Source organism: Leucopleurus acutus (assembly GCF_964270905.1).
Source record: "Leucopleurus acutus genome assembly, chromosome: 11".
Classification (NCBI taxonomy): domain Eukaryota; kingdom Metazoa; phylum Chordata; class Mammalia; order Artiodactyla; family Delphinidae; genus Leucopleurus; species Leucopleurus acutus.
The window spans coordinates 78,279,975-78,307,642 of NC_139152.1; the positions used below are offsets into that span (position 1 = coordinate 78,279,975).

Genomic DNA, 27,668 nt, shown 5'->3' on the forward strand with positions numbered 1-27,668 from the left:
ACTATAACCTAGACCTGCAAAGTTGGCTTTAAAAAAAAAATTGGATTAAGAACTAAGGTAGCTGCCTGTTGCTTTCATTCCTAGAGGCCCTACAATAACTTTACCACAGTCAGAGATTGTTGCAGATCAGACCATTTCCTAATTACCACCTCTGTCCACCTTCTCCCTCCCCATGAGAACCACACCCATTTTTTTTTTCTAATAGGTGAACCTCCAGCATACCCGACCCAGAAAGAACTGCAGCCAGGACAGAATTTCTAACTGCTCACAAGTTTCCCTTGCCAATCTATTCCTAATAGCATTAGAAAACAACGTTTTAGGCCCTGACAGAAAAGTCAGTGAAGTGGTAGAGCATACGAAGTCTCAGTCTAGCACAGGCCAGCTTTTAGTGTGTGGTGCTGCACTATACTGGTCAATCAGCAAATTGCAGACAGCTCCCCAGAATGACACATTGAACATAGTTATCTCCTGAGGGCACCAATTCAACCTGAATTCAACCCTAAGTAAGGGATACTCAGCAGTGAGGCTGTGGGAAAACTTTAATTTCTTATTAAGTTTCAGAACTCTTTTTCTTCAGAACTAGTTTGGTGTGTTTCTTTCTTTAGCTCAGTGGTTTCAGAACCTTGGCTGCAATGGAATTATTGAGGGGTGGGGAGGGTAGAAGGGGAGGCTTTAACAAATATCGATGCCTGGATCCCACCCTCAGAGATGCTGGTTTAATATCTTGGGCCACTAGAGCTTAAAAAATGCCCCCAAGTGACTAATGTGCAGCCAAAAGACATTCTAATTCCTTCCAGATATCCCTATACCAACAGTTAGCTCCCCATTCTATCCCTTAATTTTCACATAAGAAACCTGAGTAGTTAGCCAGGTCATACACTGCCCTGGGTTTCACAATGCCTTGAGTCGAGATTTGAGGATTAAGGTTCACTCTACTCTCTCCCTTAAATTATCCAGCGCCCTTGAAAGCAACCATCTGACTCCAAAATCCTTGCATTCTTTTTCCATCACCGCTAAATTGTTCTATGGTGGCTGCTAACCAGTATCCAAGGACCTTACCCTCAGGGGCCTCGTGGATCCTGGCAACTAAGGACAAGAGCTTGATAAGCTGATTACTGCAGCTGCTAGCTTTCCATCCAGAATACAGAGGCGAGGCGGGTGGCACTGCCTTTTCATCCTACCCAACGTAACCAGTTCAAAGATTCCTTATTTCCCTGAAGGTCTTTTGCCTACAACCCATTCTTTGGAACCAATCTGGACATTAGTTAAAGCTCTTTTGTTTGCAAGCAAAAAAAAAAAAAAAAAATAAGTCAGTGATCTTACTTAGCTTAAAGAAATAAAAATATATTAGAATAGATGGATCCTGGGATAGTTCACAGATGCAAATAAACTATGAAAGAACCAAAACTCAGGAAATGGGACACCTCTGATAAACTTCTCCTTGCGGTGCTACCATAAAAGTCATCCAACTCTGATGTCTCAGCCCCTCTGTCTCTCAAGTTTCAAATTCCCACGGGAAAATCTGTTTGGCTCAGCTCAGCGTTAGGTCTTCCCCTATCAATCAGCTGTGGTAGCGCAGCAGGGCTGAAGCACAGGCGCAACCACGCAGGCAAGAGGGAAATGTAAATGACGTAGCCAGCCCAACAGAAGTCTACTTCAATTTCCCACGTTTGTGAGCTTCTATTTTACAGCTGACAAATGACAAAGTTAAGGGCAAAAAAGCACAACAGACATTGCTTAATCAAATAACTTTAATCAAGTTAACAGCAAGCAGCAGAAGTACAATTACAGGAAAAGCCCCATATTTTACATGTAAATTGTTTTTCCTTGTCTTTACTTGTAAGGTGTTGAAGGTGGGACCCACTCCTGAATCTTCTTTCTAGTGGTGGAATAAGGTACGTATTGTTGTGGAGTGCCACTCACGTTGAATTTATGGTTTGTCCAGATGAATTTACGAGCAGTAGGTGGTTTTGTTGTTGGAGGATCATCAGTCATAGAGTGAAGCCAACGATGCCTTAAAGAGGGAAAAAAAGACAATTATGAACAGGCAGCATAGTGTAGTGGGAGGAGGGTTAAGAGAGCAGTTCTCGAGCTACTCTGTTGCTTGAGCTCAAATCTCAGCTCCATCACTAACTAGCTGAACTTTTCTACGCCTGGGTTTTTTCATCTGAACATTCTTACTAAGAATGGTGTAAGGATTAAATGAGACAATACACATAAAGCACCTAGAAAAATTCTTGTGCATAGTAGGTACTCAACAAATGTTAGCTATTGCTGTTATAATTATTGTATTTCATCAAATCTAGGACACCATCCATTTTAAGATACACCATTATTTTATGTATCTCTAAGAAAGAAAAAATCCTGCTAACTAAACTATGACATGTATCCTAATTTTACGCATAAAAATGTATTTTAGGGCTTCCCTGGTGGCGCAGTGGTTGAGAGTCCACCTGCCGATGCAGGGGACACGGGTTCATGCCCCGATCCGGGAAGATCCCACATGCCGTGGAGCGGCTGGGCCTGTGAGCCATGGCCGCTGAGCCTGCGCGTCCAGAGCCTGTGCTCCACAACGGGAGAGGCCACAACAGTGAGAGGCCCGCGTACAGCAAAAAACAAAAACAAAAACAATAAAAACAAATGTATTTTAGAACTGATGACGTACAGTATTACTGTTAGATGCTAGAGGCTGATTCCGGAGTTTCAGTATGCTCAGGATGCTCTGGTTCATGAAGTTCTAGTTTGAAACCTATGAGGCTCCTGCTGAAGAAGAGGGTCTCTGCATGCATCTTAAATCCAAGCTTAAGTCCGAACACTGGAGGACATACAGTTTGTTATAATAAAATTATTAAATCACAGCCCAAAGTTCATGAGTGTTTCAGCTTCAAGTGTTTGTCAAAAGATGTTTGCTTGGAGGTGCCAGAAATCTGGCCTAAAGAAGAAAGCAAGGTGTTTCCTTGGAGTACAGAGAACTGTCTCTCTAATAACAGAGAAAAGAAAGAATCAAAGTCCAAGGGACAAAGAGTAGAACTGAGCAGAAAGCCAAGCTGAATTTATATGGGAAAGGAAGGGGAGAGAGAATTCATAACAAGACTCAGAGCTCACAAGACAAAGATGACCCTATGGGAAAAGGGAATGAGGTGACAGGCACAGAATTGCAGTTCCAAGAAAAAAAAAGGGGGGGTGGAGGATTGCCCAGCTACAGAGGAAGGGGCAAGTTTCAGTAAAATAACTAAGACTAAAGCTAATGAGAAAAATTTATGATACTATGTAAGTTTAAGAATATTTGCTAACAGGGCTTCCCTGGTGGCGTAGTGGTTGAGAGTCCGCCTGCCAATGCAGGGGACATGGGTTCGTGCCCCGGTCCGGGAGGATCCCACATGCCGCGGAGCGGCTGGGCCCATGAGCCATGGCCGCTGAGCCTGCACGTCCGGAGCCTGTGCTCCGCAGCGGGAGAGGCCACAACAGTGAGAAGCCCGCGTACGGCAAAAAAAAAAAAAAGAATATTTGCTAACAGTAATTGATAGATATAGCTAGGTAATTGGCTAAGACCTATGAGAGTAGAGATAAAATATTATTACTGTTGCTATATTTGTGTCTAAAGATAATTATATCATGATCAGCTAACACAATAAAGAATGAAGAAGTCTGTACACACTGGGCTGGTTTCTCTCTTACATCCTCCAAAGGAAACTGGATTAGTGAAAAGTAACCTGGACCAATAAACAACTACTAACATGAGCTCTGAAACCTAGTGAGACAGTGGTGGCGAGACAGGCTCCACGAGCTACTCGAAGGCGGGATTAGCTGTCAAAACCAAGGCTCTTATTTATCAAGGGGCTTTGTGTAAGTTCAGGCATAGAAGAAATATTTAACTTTTGCCATTTGAGTCAGCTTAAGTAACTAAAGAAGACTTGTATTCAAATAATTGCCATCGAGATTCCTGAAAGTTAAAATATTTAAGGAACCACAGTCCAAAGCTTTCATTAAGCCTATTTAGTTACTTAACTGAGAGCTCATGGAGAAATAGAAAACGTTCAAGGAAACTAAAAGAGGGGAAATTCTCTGGTGGTCCAGTGGTTAGGACTCAGTGCTTTCATTGCCTGGGTTCAATACCTGGTTGGGGAACTAAGATCCTGCAAGCTGCATGGCATGGCAAGAAAGAAAGGAAAGAAAGAAAGAAAGAAAGAAAGAAAGAAAGAAAACTAAAAGAAATTTTTTACCACCAACACATAAAATCTGAAAATATTCATCCAGTAAGGCTACTGGCTAGAGTTAGGGAATGACTAAACAGCAATTTATTCTCATTATGTTAGAATAAGAAACTATAAAATAAGAAAATGTTTAGAGTATGCTAGGCTAATATAACCCTTCTGTTATATTATTAAATAAAGCCTAAAGAAATAATACCTTTTAGATTTCCACACCAGATTTTGTAAAACAGGTTTTCATCTGGGTCATTTTTCTTCCAATTAATTAAAGATGCTAATGGACTAAGAGTATTGTCTAGAAAACTGTGTTGAGCTGGCATCAGACCCACTTCAATTTTATATCACTGTTATTATCTTACAGGACAAAATATAAAATTACTTAAACTTGATGATAAAGTCAGCGTGACTACAAATAAGGAGACTGGCGGAAAGGCAAAAAGTTATAAATACTAAAGAGATAAATATAATGAAAATAGATTACACTTTGGAAAAAACTCAGTACTCAAATATATTCAAGTGTGTCAAAATATCTTTTTTTTTATTAATTTATTTATTTTTGGCTGTGTTGGGTATTTGTTGCAGTATGAGGGCTTCTCATTGCAGTGGCTTCTCTTGCTGAGGAGCACAGGCTCTAGGCACATGGGCTTCAGTAGCTGCGGCATGCAGGCTTCAGTAGTTGTGGCTCGTGGGCTCTAGAACGCAGGCTCAGTAGTTGTGGCACATGGGCCTACTTGTTCTGCGGCATGTGGGATCTTCCCGGACCGGGGCTCGAACCCATGTCCCCTGCATTGGCAGGAGGATTCTAAACCACTGCACCACCAGGGAAGTCCTCAAAATAGTATCTTTTTTTTTTTTTTTTTTTTAGAGAGAAGGCTTGAATTTTTTTTTTTTAAAGAAGATGTTGGGAGTAGGAGTTTATTAATTAATTTATTTTTGCTTTGTTGGGTCTCTGTTTCTGTGCGAGGGCTTTCTCTAGTTGTGGCAAGCGGGGGCCACTCTTCATTGCGGTGCGCGGGCCTCTCGCTGTAGAGGCCTCTCTTGTTGCAGAGCACAAGCTCCAGACGCGCAGGCTCAGTAGTTGTGGCTCACAGGCCTAGTTGCTCCGCGGCATGTGGGATCCTCCCAGACCAGGGCTCCAACCCATGTCCCCTGCATCAGCAGGCAGATTCTCAACTACTGCGCCACCAGGGAAGCCCTCAAAATATCTTTCATAACAAAAATATTAAATCACAATTACAACACAACTCAAATGGAAATAAATCCCATAAGTGGCTGATCTAATTCTCAGTTATATATGAGGAAAAACTGTGGAAAGGAAAAGGAAAAGAATACTTTCCCCTTCTTTGAAAATATACTACTTCACTTAAGTTTGAGGTTGTTAGCCATTCAAAGTACAAAATGGAGCGATTTATTTGTGAAGAAAGAATTAAACACCCTAATAGGAAATTTAAGAAATAAAAATATATACCATATATTTTAAAAAATCACTGTAGGGACTTCCCTGGTGGCGCAGTGGTTAAGAATCCGCCTGCCAATGCAGGGGACATGGGTTGGATCCCTGGTCCAGGAAGATCCCACAGGCCGTGGAGCAACTAAGCCCATACGCCACAACTACTGAGCCTGCGCTCTAGAGCCCATGAGCCACAACTACTGAGCCTGCATGCCACAACTACTGAAGCCCACGCACCTAGAGCCCATGCTCTGCAACAAGAGAAGCCACGACAATGAGAAGCTCACGCACTACGATGAAGAGTAGCCCCCCACTCACCACAACTAGAGAAAGCCTGCACGCAGCAACAAAGACCTAACACAGCCAAAAATAAATAAATAAATAAATAAAATTTTAAGAATAAAAAATCACTGCAAATGAAAACAGTCTTTAAGATGGATATTAATAACAAAGATAAAAGTTTAATTTTCCCTTTCAGAAAATTTCCAGAAATAAAATATTAACAAATAACAACCAACAACAACAAAAATATAGGCAGTTTTGAATCTTTTCCTTGGATAGTATACATTATTAATTTTGGGAATCAAGGCTGGCTCCTATGTTCATGTTTCAGATGGTTTCACTTAACATTATTGAGCCAAGAAATACTAAAGATTTTTCAATTTTTCAAAAAATATAATAGACTAAAAAAAAAAACCCGCTCCAGATTGTTTTTTGAGGTAAAAATATTCATTATACTAAAACTATTATTACTCCATCCCACTTTAGTTTACGAAACATTCTCATGCATATCACTCAGTCACTTATTTAATACTAAGTATTTCATATTTTAAAATTGTGGAAACAGAATTGAAATGACTTTCCCAAGGTCCCACAGCATGTATGTTACACACTGAGGCTTGAACACAGTTTCCCAATGGCTGAAGAGAACATTTTGATCAGGACCTTAATTACAATTAATAGATGAAAACTGGTTGGGATTACCATAGCACTTAAATATCTGTCAAAATCCTGAGATCCATCTAACCACAGGATAAGACTGATACACTTAATGCAATAAAAACCAAAGACAGTTCATTACAAGATAGCCAACTCAAACTTTGTTAGCTCAGTAATTATTCTTTTTAATTAAATGCAATCTGAATCAAAATCTCAATAGGGTTTGACAATTATAATTCTAAGGATCAGCTGCACGTCTATCTTAAGAACATTCTGAAAACTCACAACAATCAGGAAGGCCAGTATTACCAGACATTAAAGTCACAAACATTAGAATGGTATAAAAATTGGCACAAAAATTTTGTACCAAGATTTTGGTACCAAAGTACAATAATAAAACAGAAAAAAATCCCCCAGACTAAAGGATATATAAGGTAAGTTTGGCATTTCAAATCATTGGGAAAAGTAAACATTTCTCAACAAATTATGCTAGGATAATTAATTTTGTTGAAAAAAATTATTAGGTTTCCCCAGCCATATATCAGGATAGATTGCAGACAGATTAATAGTGCACTGATACAAATGTGTGAATATTTATATTCATAAGATATATTGATATTTATAGAATATGAAGGACCATTTCTAAGCTTAATATCAAAGGCCAAAGCCATAAAGAAAAAAATGGTAATTTTACTACATAAAAATTGAAGTGTTTATGTACTAAAACTCTGAAAACAAGATTAAAAAATAAAGAAACAGGGAAATATTTGTAACATACAGAAAAGTAGTTCATCTATCATTACAAATCAGAAAGAAAAAGTCAAACATCCAATAGAAAAATAGATAAAAGGTGTTAAAAGATAAGTCATAAAAAGTAAAAATGGCAAACAACAAAAAGGAAGTTTAATCAAGGAAATACAACTGAAAACAAGATATAACTTTTTACTTGCTAAACTGGCAAAGATTTTAACAAATAATAATAATACCCAGTATTTGTGAAGTTACAGAGAAATCCAACTCATATACAGCTGAATGTATTTACAGCTGAATTTACAGCTGAATGTATTTACCCTGAGAATGTAAATTGAAGGCAGTAGGTACCAAACACTTATACAACACGTACACTTCTGGATGCAGCAATTTTACTTGTAGGAATCTGCCATAGGGAAATAAGGATGTGTGGGAACAGGCTTACATACAAGGATGCTGACCAAAGCTTTATATATAACAGTGAAAACATGGAAAGAACAAAACCAAGAATAATATAGGGAATACTTAAATAACTCAGGGCACATCCACATGACAGAATATTAAAGCCTCATTAAATATTATGTTACAGAGAATATTTTATGACTTGAGAAAATGCTCACCATATGTTAAGCTTAAAAAGCAGGTTATTTAGTTAATTTACTTAATGATACTAAATAGCATTTATAAGTCATGGGCACTGTTCTAAACACTTTACAAATACTAACTCATTTAATTCTTAACTCTATGAGACAGATGTTATTATCCCAATTTAATAAATGAGGAAACTAGAGCACCGAGAGTCTAAATAACTTGCCCATGATAGTGATGCTAGGATTCAAACCTGGGCTACTTCTTCAAAAAGTAACCCACTTACATGAAAAACAAAAACAAGGGATACATATGCAAAGGAAAAGAGGAGATGGAAAGAATATGTATCAAAATATTAACAGTATTTTATCTTGGTGTGGTAGGATAATAGGTTACTTTTATTTGCTTTGTTATTTTCTGAATTTTCTGTAATAAACATGTACTACTTTGTAAGATAAAACAAAGCTATTAGAAAGAAAAGTCCTTCTAATTCAAAACAACTAGAGATGGTTTTAAAATCCTGATCAATTCACCTGTCATTTATTTGAGACTCTAAGTAGGTTCTTCTACTTCTAACCTCATTTCATCCCACTTTAAGCCATCACTTAAAAAAAAAAATCACTCTCTTTAAAGTACTAAATGTTTTAGTAGCAGGTAGACTGTTTCTCTCGGTCTACCTTAATGGAAATTTTTCCTACGTCAATTCCACCGCACAAACGTCATTCACTACAGTTACATAGAAAAGGTTCAAACTTTTTTTTAAATCTAGAAACCTCAAATTTTTCTATATGACTATCTCTAGCATATATTATATATATAACATCTTATAGAAAAACCCAAACGAACTTTTTGGCCAACCCACTGGATGGCCAAAAATAAATTGCTAACCTGTGAACACAATACAGATTTATTCTGGAAACTGGAATCAAGAGTAGTTCCTTGTTCACCAAAAGTAATACATAGTTTATTTCCACACTCCAGGTATAAAATTTTCCAACAACTCATCTTTGTAAAATGTTAGAATCAGAAGCACTGAATAGTAAGTGAAATGTGTTAAACAAAAGCTGAATTTTAAAAATCAAAACAATCTTGTCTTCTGCTTATAATTAGCACATTTTAAAAGAGAAAGGTTATAAAGTAACATTCTGTAACACAGGAATATCTACTTAAACATGCAGTTTATAGTTTCTTAGAACATAGCCTCTTATATTCTGATTTTCCGGAGCAGAAAATAAATATTAGGAAGGATCTATTTTGAAAAGAAGCTTGCAACACATTGTACTGAATAACACTCATTTTAATTCAAATCAGAGTATTTTACACAACACCTACTACCTGAAAAAGGATAGATTAAGCAGATACATCAAGGGGAAGAAGACAATATTCTCTGGCATTGAGAGATGGCCATTTATTTAGGAAAATAATATTTTAAAAGACTATAAGATACAATTCAGTGGGACAAGGTATTAAAAAGGCTGGGTTGAAGCTCGAGTGGAATTTAAAGGTAAATATGAGCTTCAAATTCATACAAAAGCTATAAAAGAAGTGACAAGACACACCATTTTTGGATCAGCTACCAGAAGCAAATAAAATTACTGTATCCCAAAGGCAAAATAACAGGTGTTTCAAGTAAAACAGTATGTCCCCTTTTATTCAACAAATATTTACTGAGCAACTACCATGTGCTAGACACTGGTTTAGGCGTTAGCAACACAACAGTGAACAAAGTTCTTACCATCAAGAAGTATGGTAGTTGGAGAAACAATAAATTAAATACTATGCAATAAAATGCCAGGCAGAGATAAGTGCTACCAAGGAAAAAACGAGAGCAGGGGAAGGGGACACAGTGTGAGAGAAGGACAGGGCTCTTTTAGCCAGGCAGTCTGAGCGTGAGCCATGCCACACCTGGGGAAATAGCTAGTGCAAAGTGACTGAGGTGGGAGTGTGCTCACCACTCGAGGAAAAGCCAGCAGACCAATGTGGCTAATAAGTCAAAAGTTAGCAGGGCAGTGAACAGGGCAGTGTACGCAGACCTGGAAGGGCCAGGATCACATTCCAACTCCTTGCAGACCATGTAAGGAGTTGGAATTTTAACTCTCACCATGATGGAAAGCCAGTGGAGAGTTCTGAGCAGAGGTTTGGTGTGATGCGAGTTACATTTTAAAATAATCACCCTAATCACTTAGTATGTTGGGAATACTGGTGTATTGTAAGAATGTAAGCAAACCAGTTGGGCAGTTGTAGAAGTCCAGGCAAGAGATTACTGTGGTTTGGACTGGGGTAACAGCCACAGGTATATCAGGCATGGGATATATTCAGAAAGTAAAGCAGAAAGAACATGCTGATAGGCTGGTTATTAGAGAAAGAGTTGAGGAGGACCCTTAAATTTTTGGCTTGCATAAACAAGAGTCATTTAAGGGCTTAGGGACATTTTGCTTGATAGGTTCATTAATCTACCTACACTGGGCATTTGAAGATATTTAAAAAATCAAATATATTACATTTATAAATGTGCCCTAAAATGCTTAAAGGGATGTAATTAACTAAACTTGCAAATGGAGATAACTCTTTAGGAGAATTTAATCCTTTCCATTAAAGTTTATCAAACATTCACCAAAGAACAAGAGACTATGATTGCTCTTTATCTTTCTGCAAAAATACTCAATTTACTAATCTTGTTATCCTATTTATAAACAGAACCTCAAAGCTTAAGAACAACTGTGTTTTAAAATTTGCAGCTATAGTAAATAGAATATTCATTTTAACCCCAAACTGCCATTAATCCTGTCTATATACAAAGCCCCTAAGATACTAAAACACTCAAACTGACAAGTAGAATATTAAGTGAAATGGGGACAACATCTGTGATATATTAAGTGAGGGGAGGGGGAAGAGAAACAAAATATTGTGTATAATAAAGAAATACATATGTATACACACATATATCTATATATAGTTATTTCTAATCACAAACCTTCTTCTAAAGAAGGTGTGACCAATAAACTATAACCTGTTCTCCACACTGTGAACCTTTAAAAACATTCCTTCTCTACGCAAAAGCAGACACTCAGGTATTTGTTGAATCCGTGAACAAATGTCAACAGTGCTTATTTCTTGGCCAAGGAATTAGAGTTTATTTTTGTTTGTACCTTGTATTTCTCTGGATTTTCCAAGTTTTCTATAACAACTGTACATTTTTATAATCAGAAAACATATTTTAATGATGATTATAAGGACTGTTTTAATAGCACGGAAGATCGCTTATATTATCTACAGAAAAAGCAGAAAATAAAACTGACTGATTATGAACACAACTACACAAAAATTTATTTAAAAGGACTAAAGGGAATATGCCGAATGTTGACAGTGGTTGCCTCTTAGGGGTGTATATGGATCATCCCTGCCCCCTGACAGATTCTTTGAAACTTTTCTGATCTCTCCACATTTTTTTCAAGAACAGATTCCATTTAGATTCGATGACGTTCATATTGCCAAATCCATGTGGACACTTCTCTGTCCTTATCTTACTTAACTTCTCAGCAAACATCAATAGTTAGACTTCCCATGTTTGTTGAAATGCTAACCTCTCTTGCCTTCCTTCTTACTTTGCTAGTAGCTACTATTCTTCTTTGCTGGCTTGACCTGTCCTAAGCTCCAGATTTATCTATCCTGCTGTTTACTTAACACAACCGTTCATTTGGATTTCTGACAGGTATCTCAAACTTAGTACACCCAAAAAAGAAGCTTCTGATTCCTATCCTCCACCCTCACAACCTACCCTTCTCCCAGTCTTCCCATCTGAATGAATGGTACCACCATCTACCCAACCTCTCAAGCCCCAAACCTAAGAATCATCCTTGATTCTTCTCTGTCACCTCCAAGTAATCCTCCTCATCTGCCACCTTACTCCTCTACAAGGCTTCTAGAACATATTGTCAACTAAAAAAAAGCTGACCACAACGATGTTAAGTATTCTAAATAAATTAACCCTACAAGAGAAAAACCGTTATCAATGTCACCATGGCACTGGAAAAATCTTCAAGGGCAAAATTAAGTTCTGTAAAAAAAAAAAGCAAGGGCTTCCCTGGTGGCGCAGAGGTTGAAAGTCCGCCTGCCGATGCAGGGAACACGGGTTCGTGCCCCGGTCCGGGAAGATCCCACATGCTGCGGAGCGGCTGGGCCCATGAGCCATGGCCGCTCAGCCTGCGCGTCTGAAGCCTGTGCTTCACAACGGGAGAGGCCACAACAGTGAGAGGCCCGCATACTGCAAAAAAAAAACCAAACAAACAAACAAAAAAAAAGCAAAAACTTTTTAACATATGCTGTAACTTTTTTTAAAAAGTACTTATGCATTACTTGAGTAATTTAAACATTAATTTTAATAAGAAAAATTAATATATGAGGAGAGACTAGTGCACTACACGGAGGAAGGAAAGACATATTACTTAAAATGAACAGAAGGTGCCACCAAGTGGGAAAAAAGTACATACACGGTAAAGAAAAATCCAGGCGAGCCGTGGTTTTTTTTAACTTGGTTCAAAGGATTTCAGAGTTCCAATACTCCAAACCACACACACAAAAAACTTTGTTTCGGGCTTCCCTGGTGGCGCAGTGGTTGAGAGTCCGCCTGCCGATGCAGGGGACGCGGGTTCGTGTCCCGGTCCGGGAGGATCCCACATGCCGCGGAGCGGCTGGGCCCGTGAGCCATGGCCGCTGAGCCTGCGCGTCCGGAGCCTGTGCTCCGCAACGGGAGAGGCCACAACAGTGAGAGGCCCGCGTACCGCAAAAAAAAAAAAAAAAAAAAAAAAAAGTGGTATAAAATAGTACTTGTAATCTACTGAAATACTTTGAGTATTCTATTCAATCAAGTTAAATAAGAAGAAATTAAAATCTCATTGCTGACCCCATAAATGAAGAAATTGAAGGGACTATAACAAAGAAAAAAAACAGACACTAAGTTATAGTATAGTATTAGTCTACCAGTTAGTATTCATTAAAGTGACTATAAACTCCAAGAGAGGATCATATATTTTGTTCACTACTATGAATATATAAACCCATCAATGCCTGACACATAGTGGGGTGCTCAATAAATATTCATTTAATGGAATGAACTATATGTAAGCTGGGTGCTGTCCTAGGTTCTAGGCAATAATTTTTTTAAATTTTTTATTTTCAAGGTTTGTGTAGCTCCCCTGCCCATCCCAGACATTTGCACCACCATGAATACTTTTCGTTTATCTATTGGTAGACCTAACAGCTTTACCGACTGCTGACACATTCAAAGAAAATGAAAGCCTTGAGACAAAACAGACAAACCCACAAGATTTCTAATGTTCCCACAAGATCAGGGAACGTTACGTGAGCCCCAGAAGTTCATTAAAGATATTCCCTTGTTCTACCAAAAACACTGATGGCTCTGAAGAGAAAGCCTTCCCCAGGTGAGACTATGTAGCTACTGAACAGACTCAAAGACCATCATAGGCCACACTGGGCACCAGAAAACTCAGAAGGACAGAGGACAGGAACCACAGCTTGCCAGCTGGGAAGCATCAGGTGTTCCTCTCACTGGGAGACTTTGCAGTAGTTCATGCAGGTGACAGCCCACCTAGCCATCCAGGAGCTATTTTCTTTGACTCCCTAGATGACACAGCACAGGCTCAAGGGAGATGAGAGCCACATCAGGCAGGTGTAGGAGCTGCCCTGACTTAAAAGCTTCATGTCCACAAAAGCTAACATCTCTACTAACAACAACTCTATGGGCATGGCTTCAGGATTGCCATTGCCACAAGGGCCAAGCTAGTTCTAAGAGCAGCAAGACAGGGAAGCCCAAACACAGCTAACTCATCAGGCATTTATAAATCCTCTCAATCTAGATGCAGTTTACCAGTCAGGAATCAGTTTTATCCAGCAATGATTGATACAATCTCATCTGGTTTCCAGGGTAACATTTAACTGAAGATCAGATTCTCTCAAACCTTTTACAGATGATTTACGAACACTGCACACTACACTAGGTGAAATCTCATTTCAAGTCCCATCTCTAGCACCAACCTCTATTCTGACCTCTGGACTAGTGTTTTCAACTGTCTATCCACCACGTTCACTTGGTTGTCTAACAGGCATCTCGGAGAGAACTCTTGATTACCCCTTCCATTCTGCTTCCCCCATCCTGCCTGCTCTTCCTCTTCTCAGTAAATGTGCCACAAATAGTTCAGGCCAAAAACATTGAAGTTACCCTCTTCTCTCAAAATCCAAACCATCAGCAAATCCTGTTGAGTCCATCTTACTTCAAAATATGTCTCTGCCGTAGGCAGCCTCTAAGACAGCCTCCAATGACGACATCCTCCTGGTGTTCACACCCTTGTGTAATCCCCTCTAGAGTATGGGCTAGACTTACTGACTCATTTCTAAAAAACAGAATACAGCAGCAGCGTGGGATGTCGCTTCTGAGATTAGGTTTAAAAAGACTGTGGCTTCCATCCAGGGTGCTCTCTGTCATTTACTCTCAGATTGTAACTCTGGGAAAGCCAGCTGTCATGTCATGAGGTGGCCTTGTGGAGAGGCCCACGTGAGTGTTCTCAGAAGCAAGTTTCCTGAGGTCTGTCTGCAGACAAGTGAATGAGTTTGGTAGTGGATCCTTCCAAATTCAAACCTCGAGATGACTGCAGCCCCAGATGATATCTTCTTTGTAGCCTTGTGAGATTCTAAGCCAGAGGCATCCAGCTAAGCTGTACTCAAATTCCTTACCCACAGAAATGGTGAGATAATGTTTATTGTTTTAAACTAAATTTAAAAAATCTATTACACATTAGCGGACAACTGATACAATTCCAAATCTCACAACCTACATTACTGACACCTTATCCAACTTCCATCATCTCTGGATGGAGCTGGCCCAGACAACTACATAAATAGTTCCCTAAGTAATCAGCCTACTTCCACAAGGCTCCCTTCCTCTATTCACAGCAATCACAGAGATGCTTTAAATATTTAAATCAGAGTCCAAGAGCCATTAGGTGGGGCCAATCAAGGTAGGCATCTGTCTTTGCTTGGCATGGGGGGTGCCATGAGGTGTGTGGCAACAGCCCAGTAAGGTGACAGAGCCTGAATGGGGAGAGGAGGGCAGCCACATGGGGGGAGGGGTGTGGCAAGCTGATGTGGGGTGCTGGAGGCAAAGTGAGGTAAGAAGGGAGGCCAGTGGTGGGGAGGTGGGAAGGCAGCAATGGGAACTTTGTTACCTACAGTGGAATTCATCAAATAAGTAACTCTTAAATAAAAGAGAAACATATGCAGAAAGGAAGAAAACTAAAACATAACCTGCAGTGTTGGACTGGATTCAGTGGCATTGCTGTCAACTTATGGTTTTCAATATATAAGGTGAAAAACAGAGATATAGAAATAGAAATGTACACACACAATCATTACAGCCATCTGAGCTTGTCCACTGAGATGTCCCAACAGAAATGAACATACCTTGCACTCAGATATTAGTTTCTAAATACTATTCTCTACTGAAAAATAGCAAGCAAGAAAATAAAACAAACACAGGGCTCCTCAGAGAAATGGCTGTTTTCATGGGTGGGGCAGGGAAAATATAAGATGAACCTGGAACACCTTTTGTCAGAAAGCAAGAAAGTGCTCCAAGAATGAGGGAGATATTTCAAAAGGACCCCAAATGCAGACTGTAAGGGTTCCCACTGGTCAAACTGAGTTCAATTTGAGCAATAAAATAACGAATTAGAGTAATGGATTACAACACATTGATTAAAATGACAATTCATATTGATATAAATAAAGTTTGACGAGTAACTGGATAGTTGCATAACCTCAAAGTATCTCCCCACAAAATGCCAATTAACTGTAAAGGGAAAATGAGTAACTTTAGAATGGAGAAATCTGGCACACACACCCTAATCAAGTGATAGAAATTTTCAGTAACGAGATAAATCAAAACTAGATGCCATTTAATAGAACACAACAAGAAGAATCTGACACTGCTTCTGTGACATTCCTGCCAAAGATGCATAGCCTCCATCTGGTCATGAGGAAACATTGCAAATCTATACCGAGGGACATTCTACAACACCACTGGCCTGTAATTTTCCAAAGTGTTACGATCATAAAAATCAAGGAAAAGCTGAGGAACCAAACCATGGTGAAAGAAGCTAGAGAGAAATGAGGTCCACATAAAATGCATGACCAGATTCCCTTGCTATAAAGACACTGCTGGGACAACTGATGAAACTTGAAGAGGGTCTGATGGTTAGACAGCAGTGGTGTATCACTGTTAATTTCCTAACTTCGATAGTTATATTGTGGTTATGTAGAAGAATGTCCTTGGCTGTAGGAATTACACTCTAAAGTATTCAGCCATGATATAACATCATTTTCGCAACTCTGAAATGATTCAAATACTTGTAACTTTTCAAAAAGTTTGAGATTTTCCCCAATTTAAAAAAAATTGTAAAACAGGTCACATCCTACCTAACCTTCCAGTGACTTCCAGAGAACTTTAGAAAAAAAGCCAACGGATCTAGCCATGGTTTACAAGATCTACATGTAGATGTAGCTATTGAAAGCCCTAGCTATTTCTCCTACCTTATTTCCTGACATCTTCCCCTCACTCATTCCATTCCAGCCAAACTGGCCATATTGCTGTTCTATGAATACAAGCAATACATCTCAAACACACAGGACTTTTGCACTGGTGGTTTCTGCTGCCTGGAGCTCTTCATCCCCCACCCCCCATTCCTCCCCTCTTCAAATGTCAGTCCCTCAAAGAAACCTTCCCTAATGCCTATATAAAACAGCCACCTCCCCTACAAGAGAGGGCCACTGCTCTTTATCCCTTTATGAATTCCTTGCATTTACTGTTGCCTAAAGTACATAACACATTTGTTTTTCTGCTTCCCTTCATGAGAGCAAGGACTTTGTTTTATTCACTGTTGTATCCCCAGTGCCCAAAATAGTTCTTGGCAGCTGGTAGGTACACAATAATTATGTAAATGAATAAAGATGACAAATTGTATTTGTAATTCATTACTCTATATGTGAGATAATACCTGGCTCTCTAATAAAAGATAAATCCACCCAACTTCAAATGTATTCATGGATCAAATCAAAGGTAAGGTTAGAATTCTACAATGTATTGCACTCACTCAGCAAAGCGGGTTCTGAGAAACAAACAGCTGAGCTTATCCGAACCACTTCTCCCTACAGAGACTCATCACAAGCCTTTAAGCTTCCCTTACAAGCAAGGGTCATCAAAGGTACTCAGACCTTAGGAGGCTCCACTCCACAAAGAAACTCAGCTTTGTATCCTCAACTGCCCTCAGGCATCACCCCAGCAGGTGATGTTACCTTCTACAGCTTTCAGCTTCTTATTTTATGTGATCTCAGATCTTATATATAAAAGGACTTGCTTGGCTGCATAGTACTTTTATCATTTCAGATTTTTAACTAGTTAATAATTTAAAATGTGTTTCAGCCCACATAATTTTCCCTCCCCCAGCCCCCAATCTAGATGGGTGCTTTGAAGGAGGTGGCCATCAGTCTGAACATGACAGCCCACAGGCCTTCCACACACTCTTAGGACCAACTCCTCCCCCAAAACAACCAAACAAATGAAAACTAGCAGGATACCTCGCCTCCTAAAGCCAACACTCCACTTTGAGATCTTGGTCTCAAACAGTGCCAACGTATATACAGAATGCCCCTTCGAGAAAGCAGACAGCTCCAAACCTAAAATCACAGCTCCTCAGATTTTAACAGACCATAGGTTATTATTTCCCATTAAAAATAGCACAAAAATCCAGCCTCAAATGTAACATCAGTGCTGCTTTCTCGTGTTAAGAGTCAATGAGTTTTATTAAAGACAGAATCCAATACTGTGGTCTTCAAACTACATCACCGGGCTTCCCTGGTGGTGCAGTGGTTGAGAATCTGCCTGCTAATGCAGGGGACACGGGTTCGAGCCCTGGTTTGGGAGGATCCTACATGCCACGGAGCAAGTAGGTCCGTGAGCTACAACTACTGAGCCTGCGCATCTGGAGCCTGTGCTCTGCAACAAGAGAGGCCGCAATAGTGAGACGCCTGCGCACCGTGATGAAGAGTGGCCCCTGCTTGCCACAACTAGAGAAAGCCCTCGCACAGAAACGAAGACACAACACAGCAAAAATACATAAATTAATTAATAAACTCCTACTCCCAACATCTTTAAAAAAAAACATACGCCCTTTAAAAAAAAACTACATCACCGACATGAGTATGAGTAAATGCTTCTAATTAGTCCAAGTAGTGGACCAGAGGTAGGCGAAATCTTACAAACATATTTTGCTTAGCTCACATACTATTTTAAAAAATTATTCTGTCCAATCAAGTAGCCTATTCAATTTATCCTTTTAATTTAAATTTTTATAGATTTAATTAATTAATCATTATTTATTTTTGGCTGTGCTGGGTCTTCGTTGCTGCGCGCAGTCTTCCTCTAGTTGCAGTGAGCGGGGGCTACTCTTTGTTGCAGTGCGCGTGCTTCTCATTGCGGTGGCTTCTCTTACTGCAGAGCACAGGCTCTAGGCGCGCGGGCTTCAGTAGTTGTGGCACGCAGGCTAAGTAGTTGTGGCTCGGGGGCTCTAGATCGCAGGCTCAGTAGCTGTGGCGCACGGGCTTAGCTGCTCCACAGCATGTGGTATCTGCCTGGACCAGGGCTTGAACCCATGTCCCCTGCGTTGGCAGGTGGATTCTTAACCACTGCGCCACCAGGGAAGCCCAGCCTATTCAATTTAAATAAAATAAATTCACTTCCTTAGTTGCATTACCCACATTTCAAAGTGCTCTGGGCCACGTGGGGTTGGTGGCTACCCTATTGGACAGCACAGATATAGAACATTTCCATCATCACGTTAAGTGCTATTGGACAGTGCTGTATTTAAACTGACAAATTCTTTAAAATAAACATTTAAAAACAACAAGTCTCACAAAGAAATACAGATTTCCACTTTCTCTTGAAAAATCGTATCTAGGAACCCTTGGCTGAATTTTTACCTGATGGAACTAGAGAGAGTGAACAGGGCCGCTGCCCTCTTTGATGGAGTATGTGCTTTTCAGTTCAATACAGTCCCCAATAGCCCCAACTGTCTCACATCTGTACTTCCCTCACTTATGTTACATGCCTGGATTTCTACTTGAGCCTTCAGAATGAAAGTGAATACTCTTGAGATTATCCTAGTTTCTACTCAATAGAACACAAAACTATTTCTGATGATCAAGTTCAACTAAAATAAAATATCACAGCTAACCTGATACTTATTTTTAGTTTTTTTGTGTGAGATTTTCTAGACCAACTAGAAAGCCTCTCTAGAGTTTAAATGTGTATCAATCAACAACCTGTGAAACAGATATAAATACTTGCTTTGAAATAGTTTATTAAAAATCTGGTAATTCAAGTAAGAGCATTTAAAATTTCATTTCAAAATAGGCATATTAAAAATCACAGTTTTTACAGACCTAAGGAATTTGGGGGCTCTCAATTTACAGATGAGAAATCCAAGCTCCAGAGAGGTTAAGGAATTAATGCTTTAAGTCAAACTGCCAAATAAGATCAGAGCCAGAGTTCTTTGAGCCTTTCTCTTCACTATGGCCAGGTGATACTACAGCACACTGTTTTCCCTCAAAGACAGATACACTATTATATATCCCAACATATAATATGATTGGTGACACCCCTCCATCAAGAGATAGTCTATAACCTCTCTGGCTGAACATGGGCAGAGTTTTCTAATTGCCTTGACCAAGGGAATGCAGACTCAGTACTGGATGATTTCCAAGACTGAGTCAGATAAGGCCACATGGCTTCTGCCTGGTCTCAGAGCATTTGCCTGAGCAGGCTCAGGCTACCGGAGGGTGTTCCAATCCAACACCCCAGCCATGCCCCCAGCTAAACAGCCAGCACCAACTGCCAGACACCGAGTGAACACACCTTCAGACCGTTGCCAGAGCTGCTCGAGGTCTTTGCTCAAACCCTCCAACCCCCACCTCTGGCAGGAGTGTCCTTGCTCCAAACCTGCCACCCCCCTCCACCTCACCTCTGCCTCTAGCAGGAGAGAATATGAATCCTTCAGTTAAAGGGTCCAGAGATAAGAAAGGAAGCTACAAACAAACACCCAGATGGAACCAGATGGCACCAGCCAATGAATCTGACCTCCAACAGACCCAGAGTCTGATTATACACTGATTTTTTCTACATTAGCATATTATATGACACACCTACTGGCAGCCATGACCAGACATTAAAGACCAAAAAAGGATCAAAAGGGAGTGGCACCCCACACCCTGAGGTTGTGGGGAGCCCTGCCCTTCCCGGTAGACTAATGCATATGCTTCCCTATCACCAGCCTCACTCCTCCTCCCTTTGTCTTTACTCTATAAAATTAAATCCCTCTTGCCACCTGGGCGAGAAGTTGATCTGTAAACATAGTTCCCACTTCTCCATTCTTTGGCCACTGAGTAAAGCTTGTGCTGTGTCCATCTAAATCAGGGTCCATAGGACATAATTCAGTAACAAGATGATTCTACTATCCAGCCTTTGAGTCTTCCACTTGAAGCCTCAGACATCCTGGAGCAGAGATAAGCCATCCCTGATGTGGCTTGTCTGAATTCCTGACCCACAAAAACTATGAAATAAATACTTGTTGTTGTTTTAAGGTACTAAGTTTTAGGGTAACTAGTCATGCAGCCATCGCAATTGGGACAGATGTTTTCAGAACAACATTAACTTAAGAATAAGTTAACTTAAGAATTAACTTAAGAATAACTTAATAATAGATATACAACAAATATTTGTGTAATGAAACAAATATTGCCAAGTGAAATAAAATAAAATGTTGATATAGCTCACCATTCAGGGGGCACCATGCTTCCATCCACATCCCAGAATGTGTTTTTGCCATTCATTTCAGTAGTATATATAACCCATCGGTGACGGCCTGGATGGAAAGATCAAAATGTAGTTTAGAGAGATGTGAGGAAATAAAAACAACCTTTTTAAAAAATTATAATTGCGTAACATCAAAGAAGACAACCTTTTTTATTAAGAAAAGACTTTTATATGCTCTTACATAAGAGAAATGTTAGAGAACTAGAGCCCTGGGTGTATTACTGAAGGGAAACTCCAGGAAGTGAATGGCAAGCTTTTATCAACAACCTAGTGGCCGCCTCAGCAAAATCCCTGCATGGGGACTGAGACTCACTCTGTGGGTAGGGCTCAGCCCTTTCACGGTGGAGAACCCTTACTTCTCCCCCAGCTCCTCCTCCAAGGGGGTATCAGAGAGGGAAGGGGAGGGAATATGTTTCCAGCTGTTCTGGGTATTCAGGAGAAAAAGTGCTCCTCCTAAGACTGGGGCAGGAGAAATGTATTCACAGCAATCACACTTCAATTATATGTTTCCATATAAATATTTTTAAACAAACCACGAGATCCTTTCGGAAATTGGTGATTATTACATAATAAGCACACACTATATATGATGGTTAGATAAGCAGAACATCTCATGTTATCAAAACAGTATGCTGCATTCTTTAAAAAATTTCTGTGAAATAGTTGAGAGCATAACCACAATTTACAAAACTGTTAGGCAAAGACCTGGATTTTAATGAAGAATGTCACTTTTTTTAAATTTTTATTGTGGTGTAGTTGATTTAATGTTGTGTTAGTTTCAGGTGTACAACAAAGTGAATCACTTATACATATATCCACTCTTTTTTAGGTTCTTTTCCCATATAGGCCATTACAGAGTACTGAGTAGAGTTCCCTGCACTATACAAGACTGTCACTTATTATCAGTGTATATTAGGCAAGTTTTATGAGACTCAGTCTCTTTACCTATTAAAAGTGTATGATTAGGGCTTCCCTGGTGGTGCAGTGGTTGAGAATCTGCCTGCCAATGTGTGGGACATGGGTTCAAGCCCCGGTCAGGGAAGATCCCACATGTTGCAGAGCACCGAGGCTCGTGCGTCACAAGTACTGAGCCTGCGCTCTACAGCCTGCATGCCACAACTACTGAGCCCACATGCTACAACTACTGAAGCCCACGCGCCTAGAGCCTGTGCTCCGCGACAGAAGAAGGCACCACAATGAGAAGCCTGTGCACCGCAACGAAGAGTAGCCCCCATTCGCCACAAATAGAGAAAGCCTGTACACAGCAACGAAGACCCAATGCAGCCAAAAATAAATAAATAAAATAAATAATTTTTTTAAAAAAGTGGATGATTATACCTACATCTTAAGGTTGCTATGAAAATTAAATATCACACACACACAACTAGTTCAGTACTGGGCACGTAAGTACATAATACACATTAATTCCTTCCATCTCTTCTTCATTGCCTTCATCCCCACAGAGGGAATACAGAATTCATCCCTGTAATGAATTTTAAGCCAATAAGCAAAACGTAATCTGCATTTACAGAGTTTTCCTAGGTAAACATATAATCAAAAAATATCGACTAATACTATTTAAACATGAACTTATCTATTAAAGAGATTGAAAAGATTTCAGCCAGGATTTGTTTCTTTTATGAGAGAAACCAATCTTGAGAATAAGAAACTAAAAGTAAACTATAATCTTATGAGGCAGGGGAATATGAAGGCAGATGGAGGAAACCTTGGGAAAGGTTTCATAGAGTTAGGCCATAATGACAGAGCTGGGCTTCAACAATCTCATTATATATATATATATATATAAATTTTAAATGTGCATACTCAGACTCAGCAATACCACTTATAGGAATTTATTTTTAGAATATTTAAACAATTGAATGCAGACATAGTTACAAGCAAGTTCACTGCAGCACTGTTTCTAATAATAAAAAGTTGAAGGCAATGTAAATGTCTACCAATAGTAAACTGTTTGATAAAATAATGGTTCTTCCATACAGTGGAATAGAGTGTTGCTATTAAAAAGAATGGTGTGGGGGACTTCCCTGGTGGCACAGCAGTTAAGAATCCACCTGCCAATGCAGGGGACACGGCTTCCAGCCCTGGTCCGGGAAGATCCCACGTGCCGCGGAGCCACTAAGCCTGTGCACCACAACTACTGAGCCTGCACTCTAGAGCCCGCGAGTCACAACTACTGAGTCCACGTGCCACAATTACTGAAGCCCGCGTGCCTAGAGTCCATACTCCACAAGAGAAGCCACCGCAATGAGAAGCCTGTGCACCACAATGAAGAGTAACCCCCACTCCCCACAACTAGAGAAAGCCCATGTGCAGCAACGAAGACCCAAAGCAGCCAAAAATAAATAAATAAATTTATTTTTTAAAAAAGGCATATATTTTCTCCCTGTGAGGATATCAAACATTGTTCTGCAACTAGAGTTTTTCATGTTACACATATCTTTGATATATTTCTATACAACGAAGTATTCTAAAAAATGTACAATTCATCAGTATCCAATTGATGCACAACTAATGTGGCTTTTAGAATTTACTACTAAAACAATGCTGCAATGGGTGTCTTTGTTTTGCAAGAATATTTGAGGTGAATTCCTAGAAGTGTTGGGACAAAAGATATGTGCAATGTAAATTTTAACAAAATTTACCAACTGTCCTCCAAAAGGACTATGTTAATCCATATATTCTTTTTTTTTTTTTAATCCATATATTCTTATGGCATTTCCCCAGTTGGAATTTATCAGATTGGCAAATACTTCAAAATTTGATAGGTGAAAAAAGATAACGCTGTTTTTTGAGCTGCATTTCTGTAATTACAAGTGAGGATGAGAGGGATAAATCAGGAGTCTGTAATTACAATATCCACACTACTATATATAGAACAGATAACCAAAAAGGACCTACTGTATAGCATAGATATCTATACTCAATATGTTGTAATAACCTATAATGGAAGAGAATATTAAAAAAAGGAATTAAAAAAGTGAATCACTTTGCTGTACACCTGAAACTAACACAACATTGTAAATCAACTATATTTCAATAAAAATAAAAAAAATTTAAATAATGTATTCTTTTTAAAAAAAAAGTGAACATGAGCACGTTTTCTTGCCTTTGTTGGTCATTTAGTTTTCTTTTCCTGTGAATTATCTTTTTCTTTTTTCTATTGAGTTCTTCATCCTTTTACAAGTACTTTGTAAAAGTTCCTTGTACATTACAGAAAACAAAGTCAAATCAAATCCCAATCTCATTCCCATTATTTATACCAAAAAATACTGAACTCACCAAAAAACTGCTTGTTGTCTTCGTAGTATTTGTTTCCATATTTGTCTTCCCCCACTAATGTGCCAACCCTCACATCATTTGCCCTGGGAATGTCCAAAAGAAAACAGACATTTTAGGAAGACTGTTCATAACACACACATAAAGTGAGAATACCAACTTTCACAAACATAGGCAGCTGTGCCAGCTAGAAAAATGAGGAGGTGCTGGGTATGGTCACTGGTTGTATACTTTTAGCGTTCATCCCCACATTCACGGCCACTCATTGTCAGAGAATCAGCTTTCAGGTAAGAGCTCTAGAATCCCTGCTCTTGTTGTCCTAGTACCATTACAGCACAAGAAAAGAGAAACTGACCTAACTGATGTGCCTAAAGTACACTAAATAGATAGATGCAATATCGTCAAATTACAAGACTACTTTTATCTACTATCCCTAGGCCATGAGGCAATGGAGTTAGCAAAAAACTTCAGGAAATCTGGAAGCTCAAGTATTTCACTGTGCTCACCTCGCTCAACTCCTTACAGTACATGGAAGGCAAGTGAAGGCCAGCGAAGGAGGAAAAAAAAAAACTTTCCCAAGGTCACGCAGTGAGTGTTTGGCAATGCTCACTGCTCTCCAGGAAGCAGAGCAGGGGTGCAGCCCATATGCTCTCGCCTCCACGTCATGACTTTGTCTCTAGAGCCGACTTTGGTCCTGTCTCCGGGAGACCCCTAGACAGAGACTTCGGCCCGGGGGAAGAGGGCAAAGGCTGTCCTTGAGAAAAGCTGCGGATTCTCCAAGGTGACCCAAGCCCAGGCCACTTTCCAAGAAACCAGCCAGCGCAAGTCCAGCCCCAGAGGCCAAGAGCATGGCTCTGGCCGCTTACCTGAAGAAAACCCGTAGATAGCCACGGAGGCCGCCGTGTCCGCTGACCTGCTCCAGCCCGCGCTTCAAGACCTGCAGCAACTCCATCTCGTCCCGCAGGCCCCGCCTCTCTGGCGCGCTGCGGAAAACCCACCGGAGGGAAGCGGCCACTCAGCAGCAGGGAGCCGACCACAGAAGGTTCCCTCGCACGCGCAGCACGCGGAAGTGGTTTTGCGCATGCGCGGGTCTGGAGCGCGCGGGTCTGGAGCTCCCCCGTCAGGCCTCTTCCCGCTTTCCAGAAAAGGTGCGGTTTGTTGATTTCCCTCCGAAGCAAAATTTTCAGAGATTGCATTTAGAAGGCAGGACATGCAGTGGAAAGCTCACCTAAACTAGGCTTTCCCAGGTGAAGGTTCCTCCTTTGCGGACCTCAGTTTCCTTATCTAAAGTGATTGCCTGACTACTCCAAAAATCCTTTCTAGAGCCAAGATTCTTTGGAAACAAGATACCATTAAGGAATTCAATATTAAGCACGAAATGATACTGCACATTCAGAAGTAAGCACATTCGACACCAGCGTTGTGGTAGGCGACTGAGGAGGAGGAATAGAAAAGTACGAGATTAAATATCTACTCTCAAGTATTTAATGATTTAGTTGCAAGTTTAAAATAAAAAATTTAGATATTTAAAGTGTATCTGAAAAATAATCCAGGCATATTTAAATTTTTTAAACAATAAAGGGAATGAAATGAACGCTATTATTTATAATTTTCTAGCAGCTAACTTTACAACTTTAAATATGCTTTAAAACCATATTTCTTGATCCATCAGTTTGGAAGTCTCTGATTGCCAACTATTTGAGATGAGAAACTTAGCACATGGTCACTTCCTTCACCTCATCCCATCCTTTGCTCTTCCAGACTCGTCTACCATATCATTTCTTTAAAAAGGTCAAGATTTATATTCTAATCCATAACTGAAAGTTTTCATAATTGTCTAAAGAGTTTTATAAATTGAAACACAACATTATTTCTTGAGAGGACCAAGAAATAAGACTGGACCCAGAGAAGAGATGTAATTTTACGCTACTAAATCTTCAACCCCAAAAGAAAAACCTCCAAATATTAGGATCAAATTTTCTTTTCTTAGATTCTATCAGTTGCTCAAAATCCAATGTCACATTGGAATTTATTTTATGTTGAACTGTGGCTTGTTTTCCTGTTTAAAAAAACCTCTATCTGAATTATTCCAATATACATCTAAGAACTGTTTTAAAAACATAACCATATTACCATTATCTCACCTCAAAAAGTTAATAATTTCTTAATATGAAATATCCTCTGAGGAGGGTCAAATTTCCCCAATCGTTTCATAATTTTTTTAGTTTGTCCAAGTAAGGTCCGTATGTTGATTTTCTTTTAAATTTCTCTGAATGTATGGGATTCCCTTATTGTCCACCCCCTTTTTTTGTCTTTCCAATTTATTTGACAAAGAAACTGGTAATTTCTCCTGTAGAGTTTCCACTGTCTGGATTTTGTTGATTGTGTCCCTGTGTTCCTCTATCCCCTGTATTCCATATGTTAGTAATTAAACCTAGGTGCTTGACAAAATTTGGGTTCTTTTTTTTTATATATACATTTATTTATTTTTGGCTGCATTGGGTCTTCCTTGCTGCGTGCGGGCTTTCTCTAGTTGCGGCGAGCAGGGGCTACTCTTCTTTGCACAGGCTTTTCGTTGCAGTGGCTTCTCTTGTTGCGGAACACGGGCTCTAGGCACGTGGGCTTCAGTAGTTGTGGCTCACAGGCTTCCGTAGTTGTGGCTCACGGGCTTCAGTACTTGTGGCTTGCGGGCTGTAGAGCGCAGGTTCAGTAGTTGTGGCTCATGGCCTTAGTTGCTCCGTGGCATGTGGGATCTTCCTGGACCAGGGCTCGAACCCGTGTGCCCTGCATTGGCAGGTGGATTCTTAACCACTGAGCCACCAGGGAAGCCCTGGGTTCTTTTTTTAGTTGTTAAGTACATTTTCATAGGTGATGATATCCTTCTATTAAGGAGTACACAGGGTGTCTGCTTGTTTCATTTCCTGTGATTGTAGCAGCCACTGCTGAGCATTGCCTAAATAATTTCATTCCTTCTTTATTAGCTACAAATCTATAAAGAGAAAACCCCTCAACTGTTTGGTTCCTGAAATACAGTTCATACAGGAAAGGCAGGAAAGATGCATGATTCTCTCCCTTATTTAACAGTTTTCAAAATTACAATTTGGTTTCCTAGCATCTTTGAGGGGTGTGTGTGTGTGTGTGTGTGTGTGTGGCAAAAAACACAGAACATAAAATTTACCACCTTGATTGTCTTTAAGTATACAATACAGTAGTGTTAACTATGTACACATTGTTGTGCAACAGATCTCTATTTTTCGTCTTGCAAAACTGAAACTCTGTGCCCATAGAACAATACTCCCCTTCCCCTCTACCCCCAACCCCCAGCAACCACCATTCTACTTTCTAAGTGTTTGATACCTGCTATAAATGGAATCATGTAGGACTTGTCTTTTTGCAACTGGCTTAAGTTTCATCCACGTTGTATCATGTGACAGGATTTCCTTTTTAGGCTGAATAATATTCCACTGTGTGTACATATCACATTTTCTTTATCCAT

General features: G+C 39.8%; 1 protein-coding gene across 2 annotated transcripts; it reads right to left on the reverse strand.

The window, feature by feature from the left end:
* Nucleotides 1-1,743: 1,743 nt before the first annotated feature.
* NDUFA12 (NADH:ubiquinone oxidoreductase subunit A12) lies at nt 1,744-25,180 on the reverse strand. 2 transcript variants are annotated; one of them, XM_082850190.1, is made up of 5 exons: nt 25,039-25,180; nt 24,176-24,258; nt 20,837-20,924; nt 16,023-16,106; nt 1,744-2,014 (listed from the first exon to the last, which is right to left on the reverse strand). In XM_082850190.1, the coding sequence occupies exons 1-5, from the start codon at nt 25,122-25,124 to the stop codon at nt 1,834-1,836; spliced, it is 522 nt and encodes a 173-aa protein (XP_082706316.1). In that variant the 5' UTR covers nt 25,125-25,180; the 3' UTR covers nt 1,744-1,833. The 2 variants fall into 2 exon arrangements, with proteins under 2 accessions (XP_082706316.1, XP_082706315.1); XM_082850189.1 differs by lacking the exon at nt 16,023-16,106.
* Nucleotides 25,181-27,668: the final 2,488 nt, after the last annotated feature.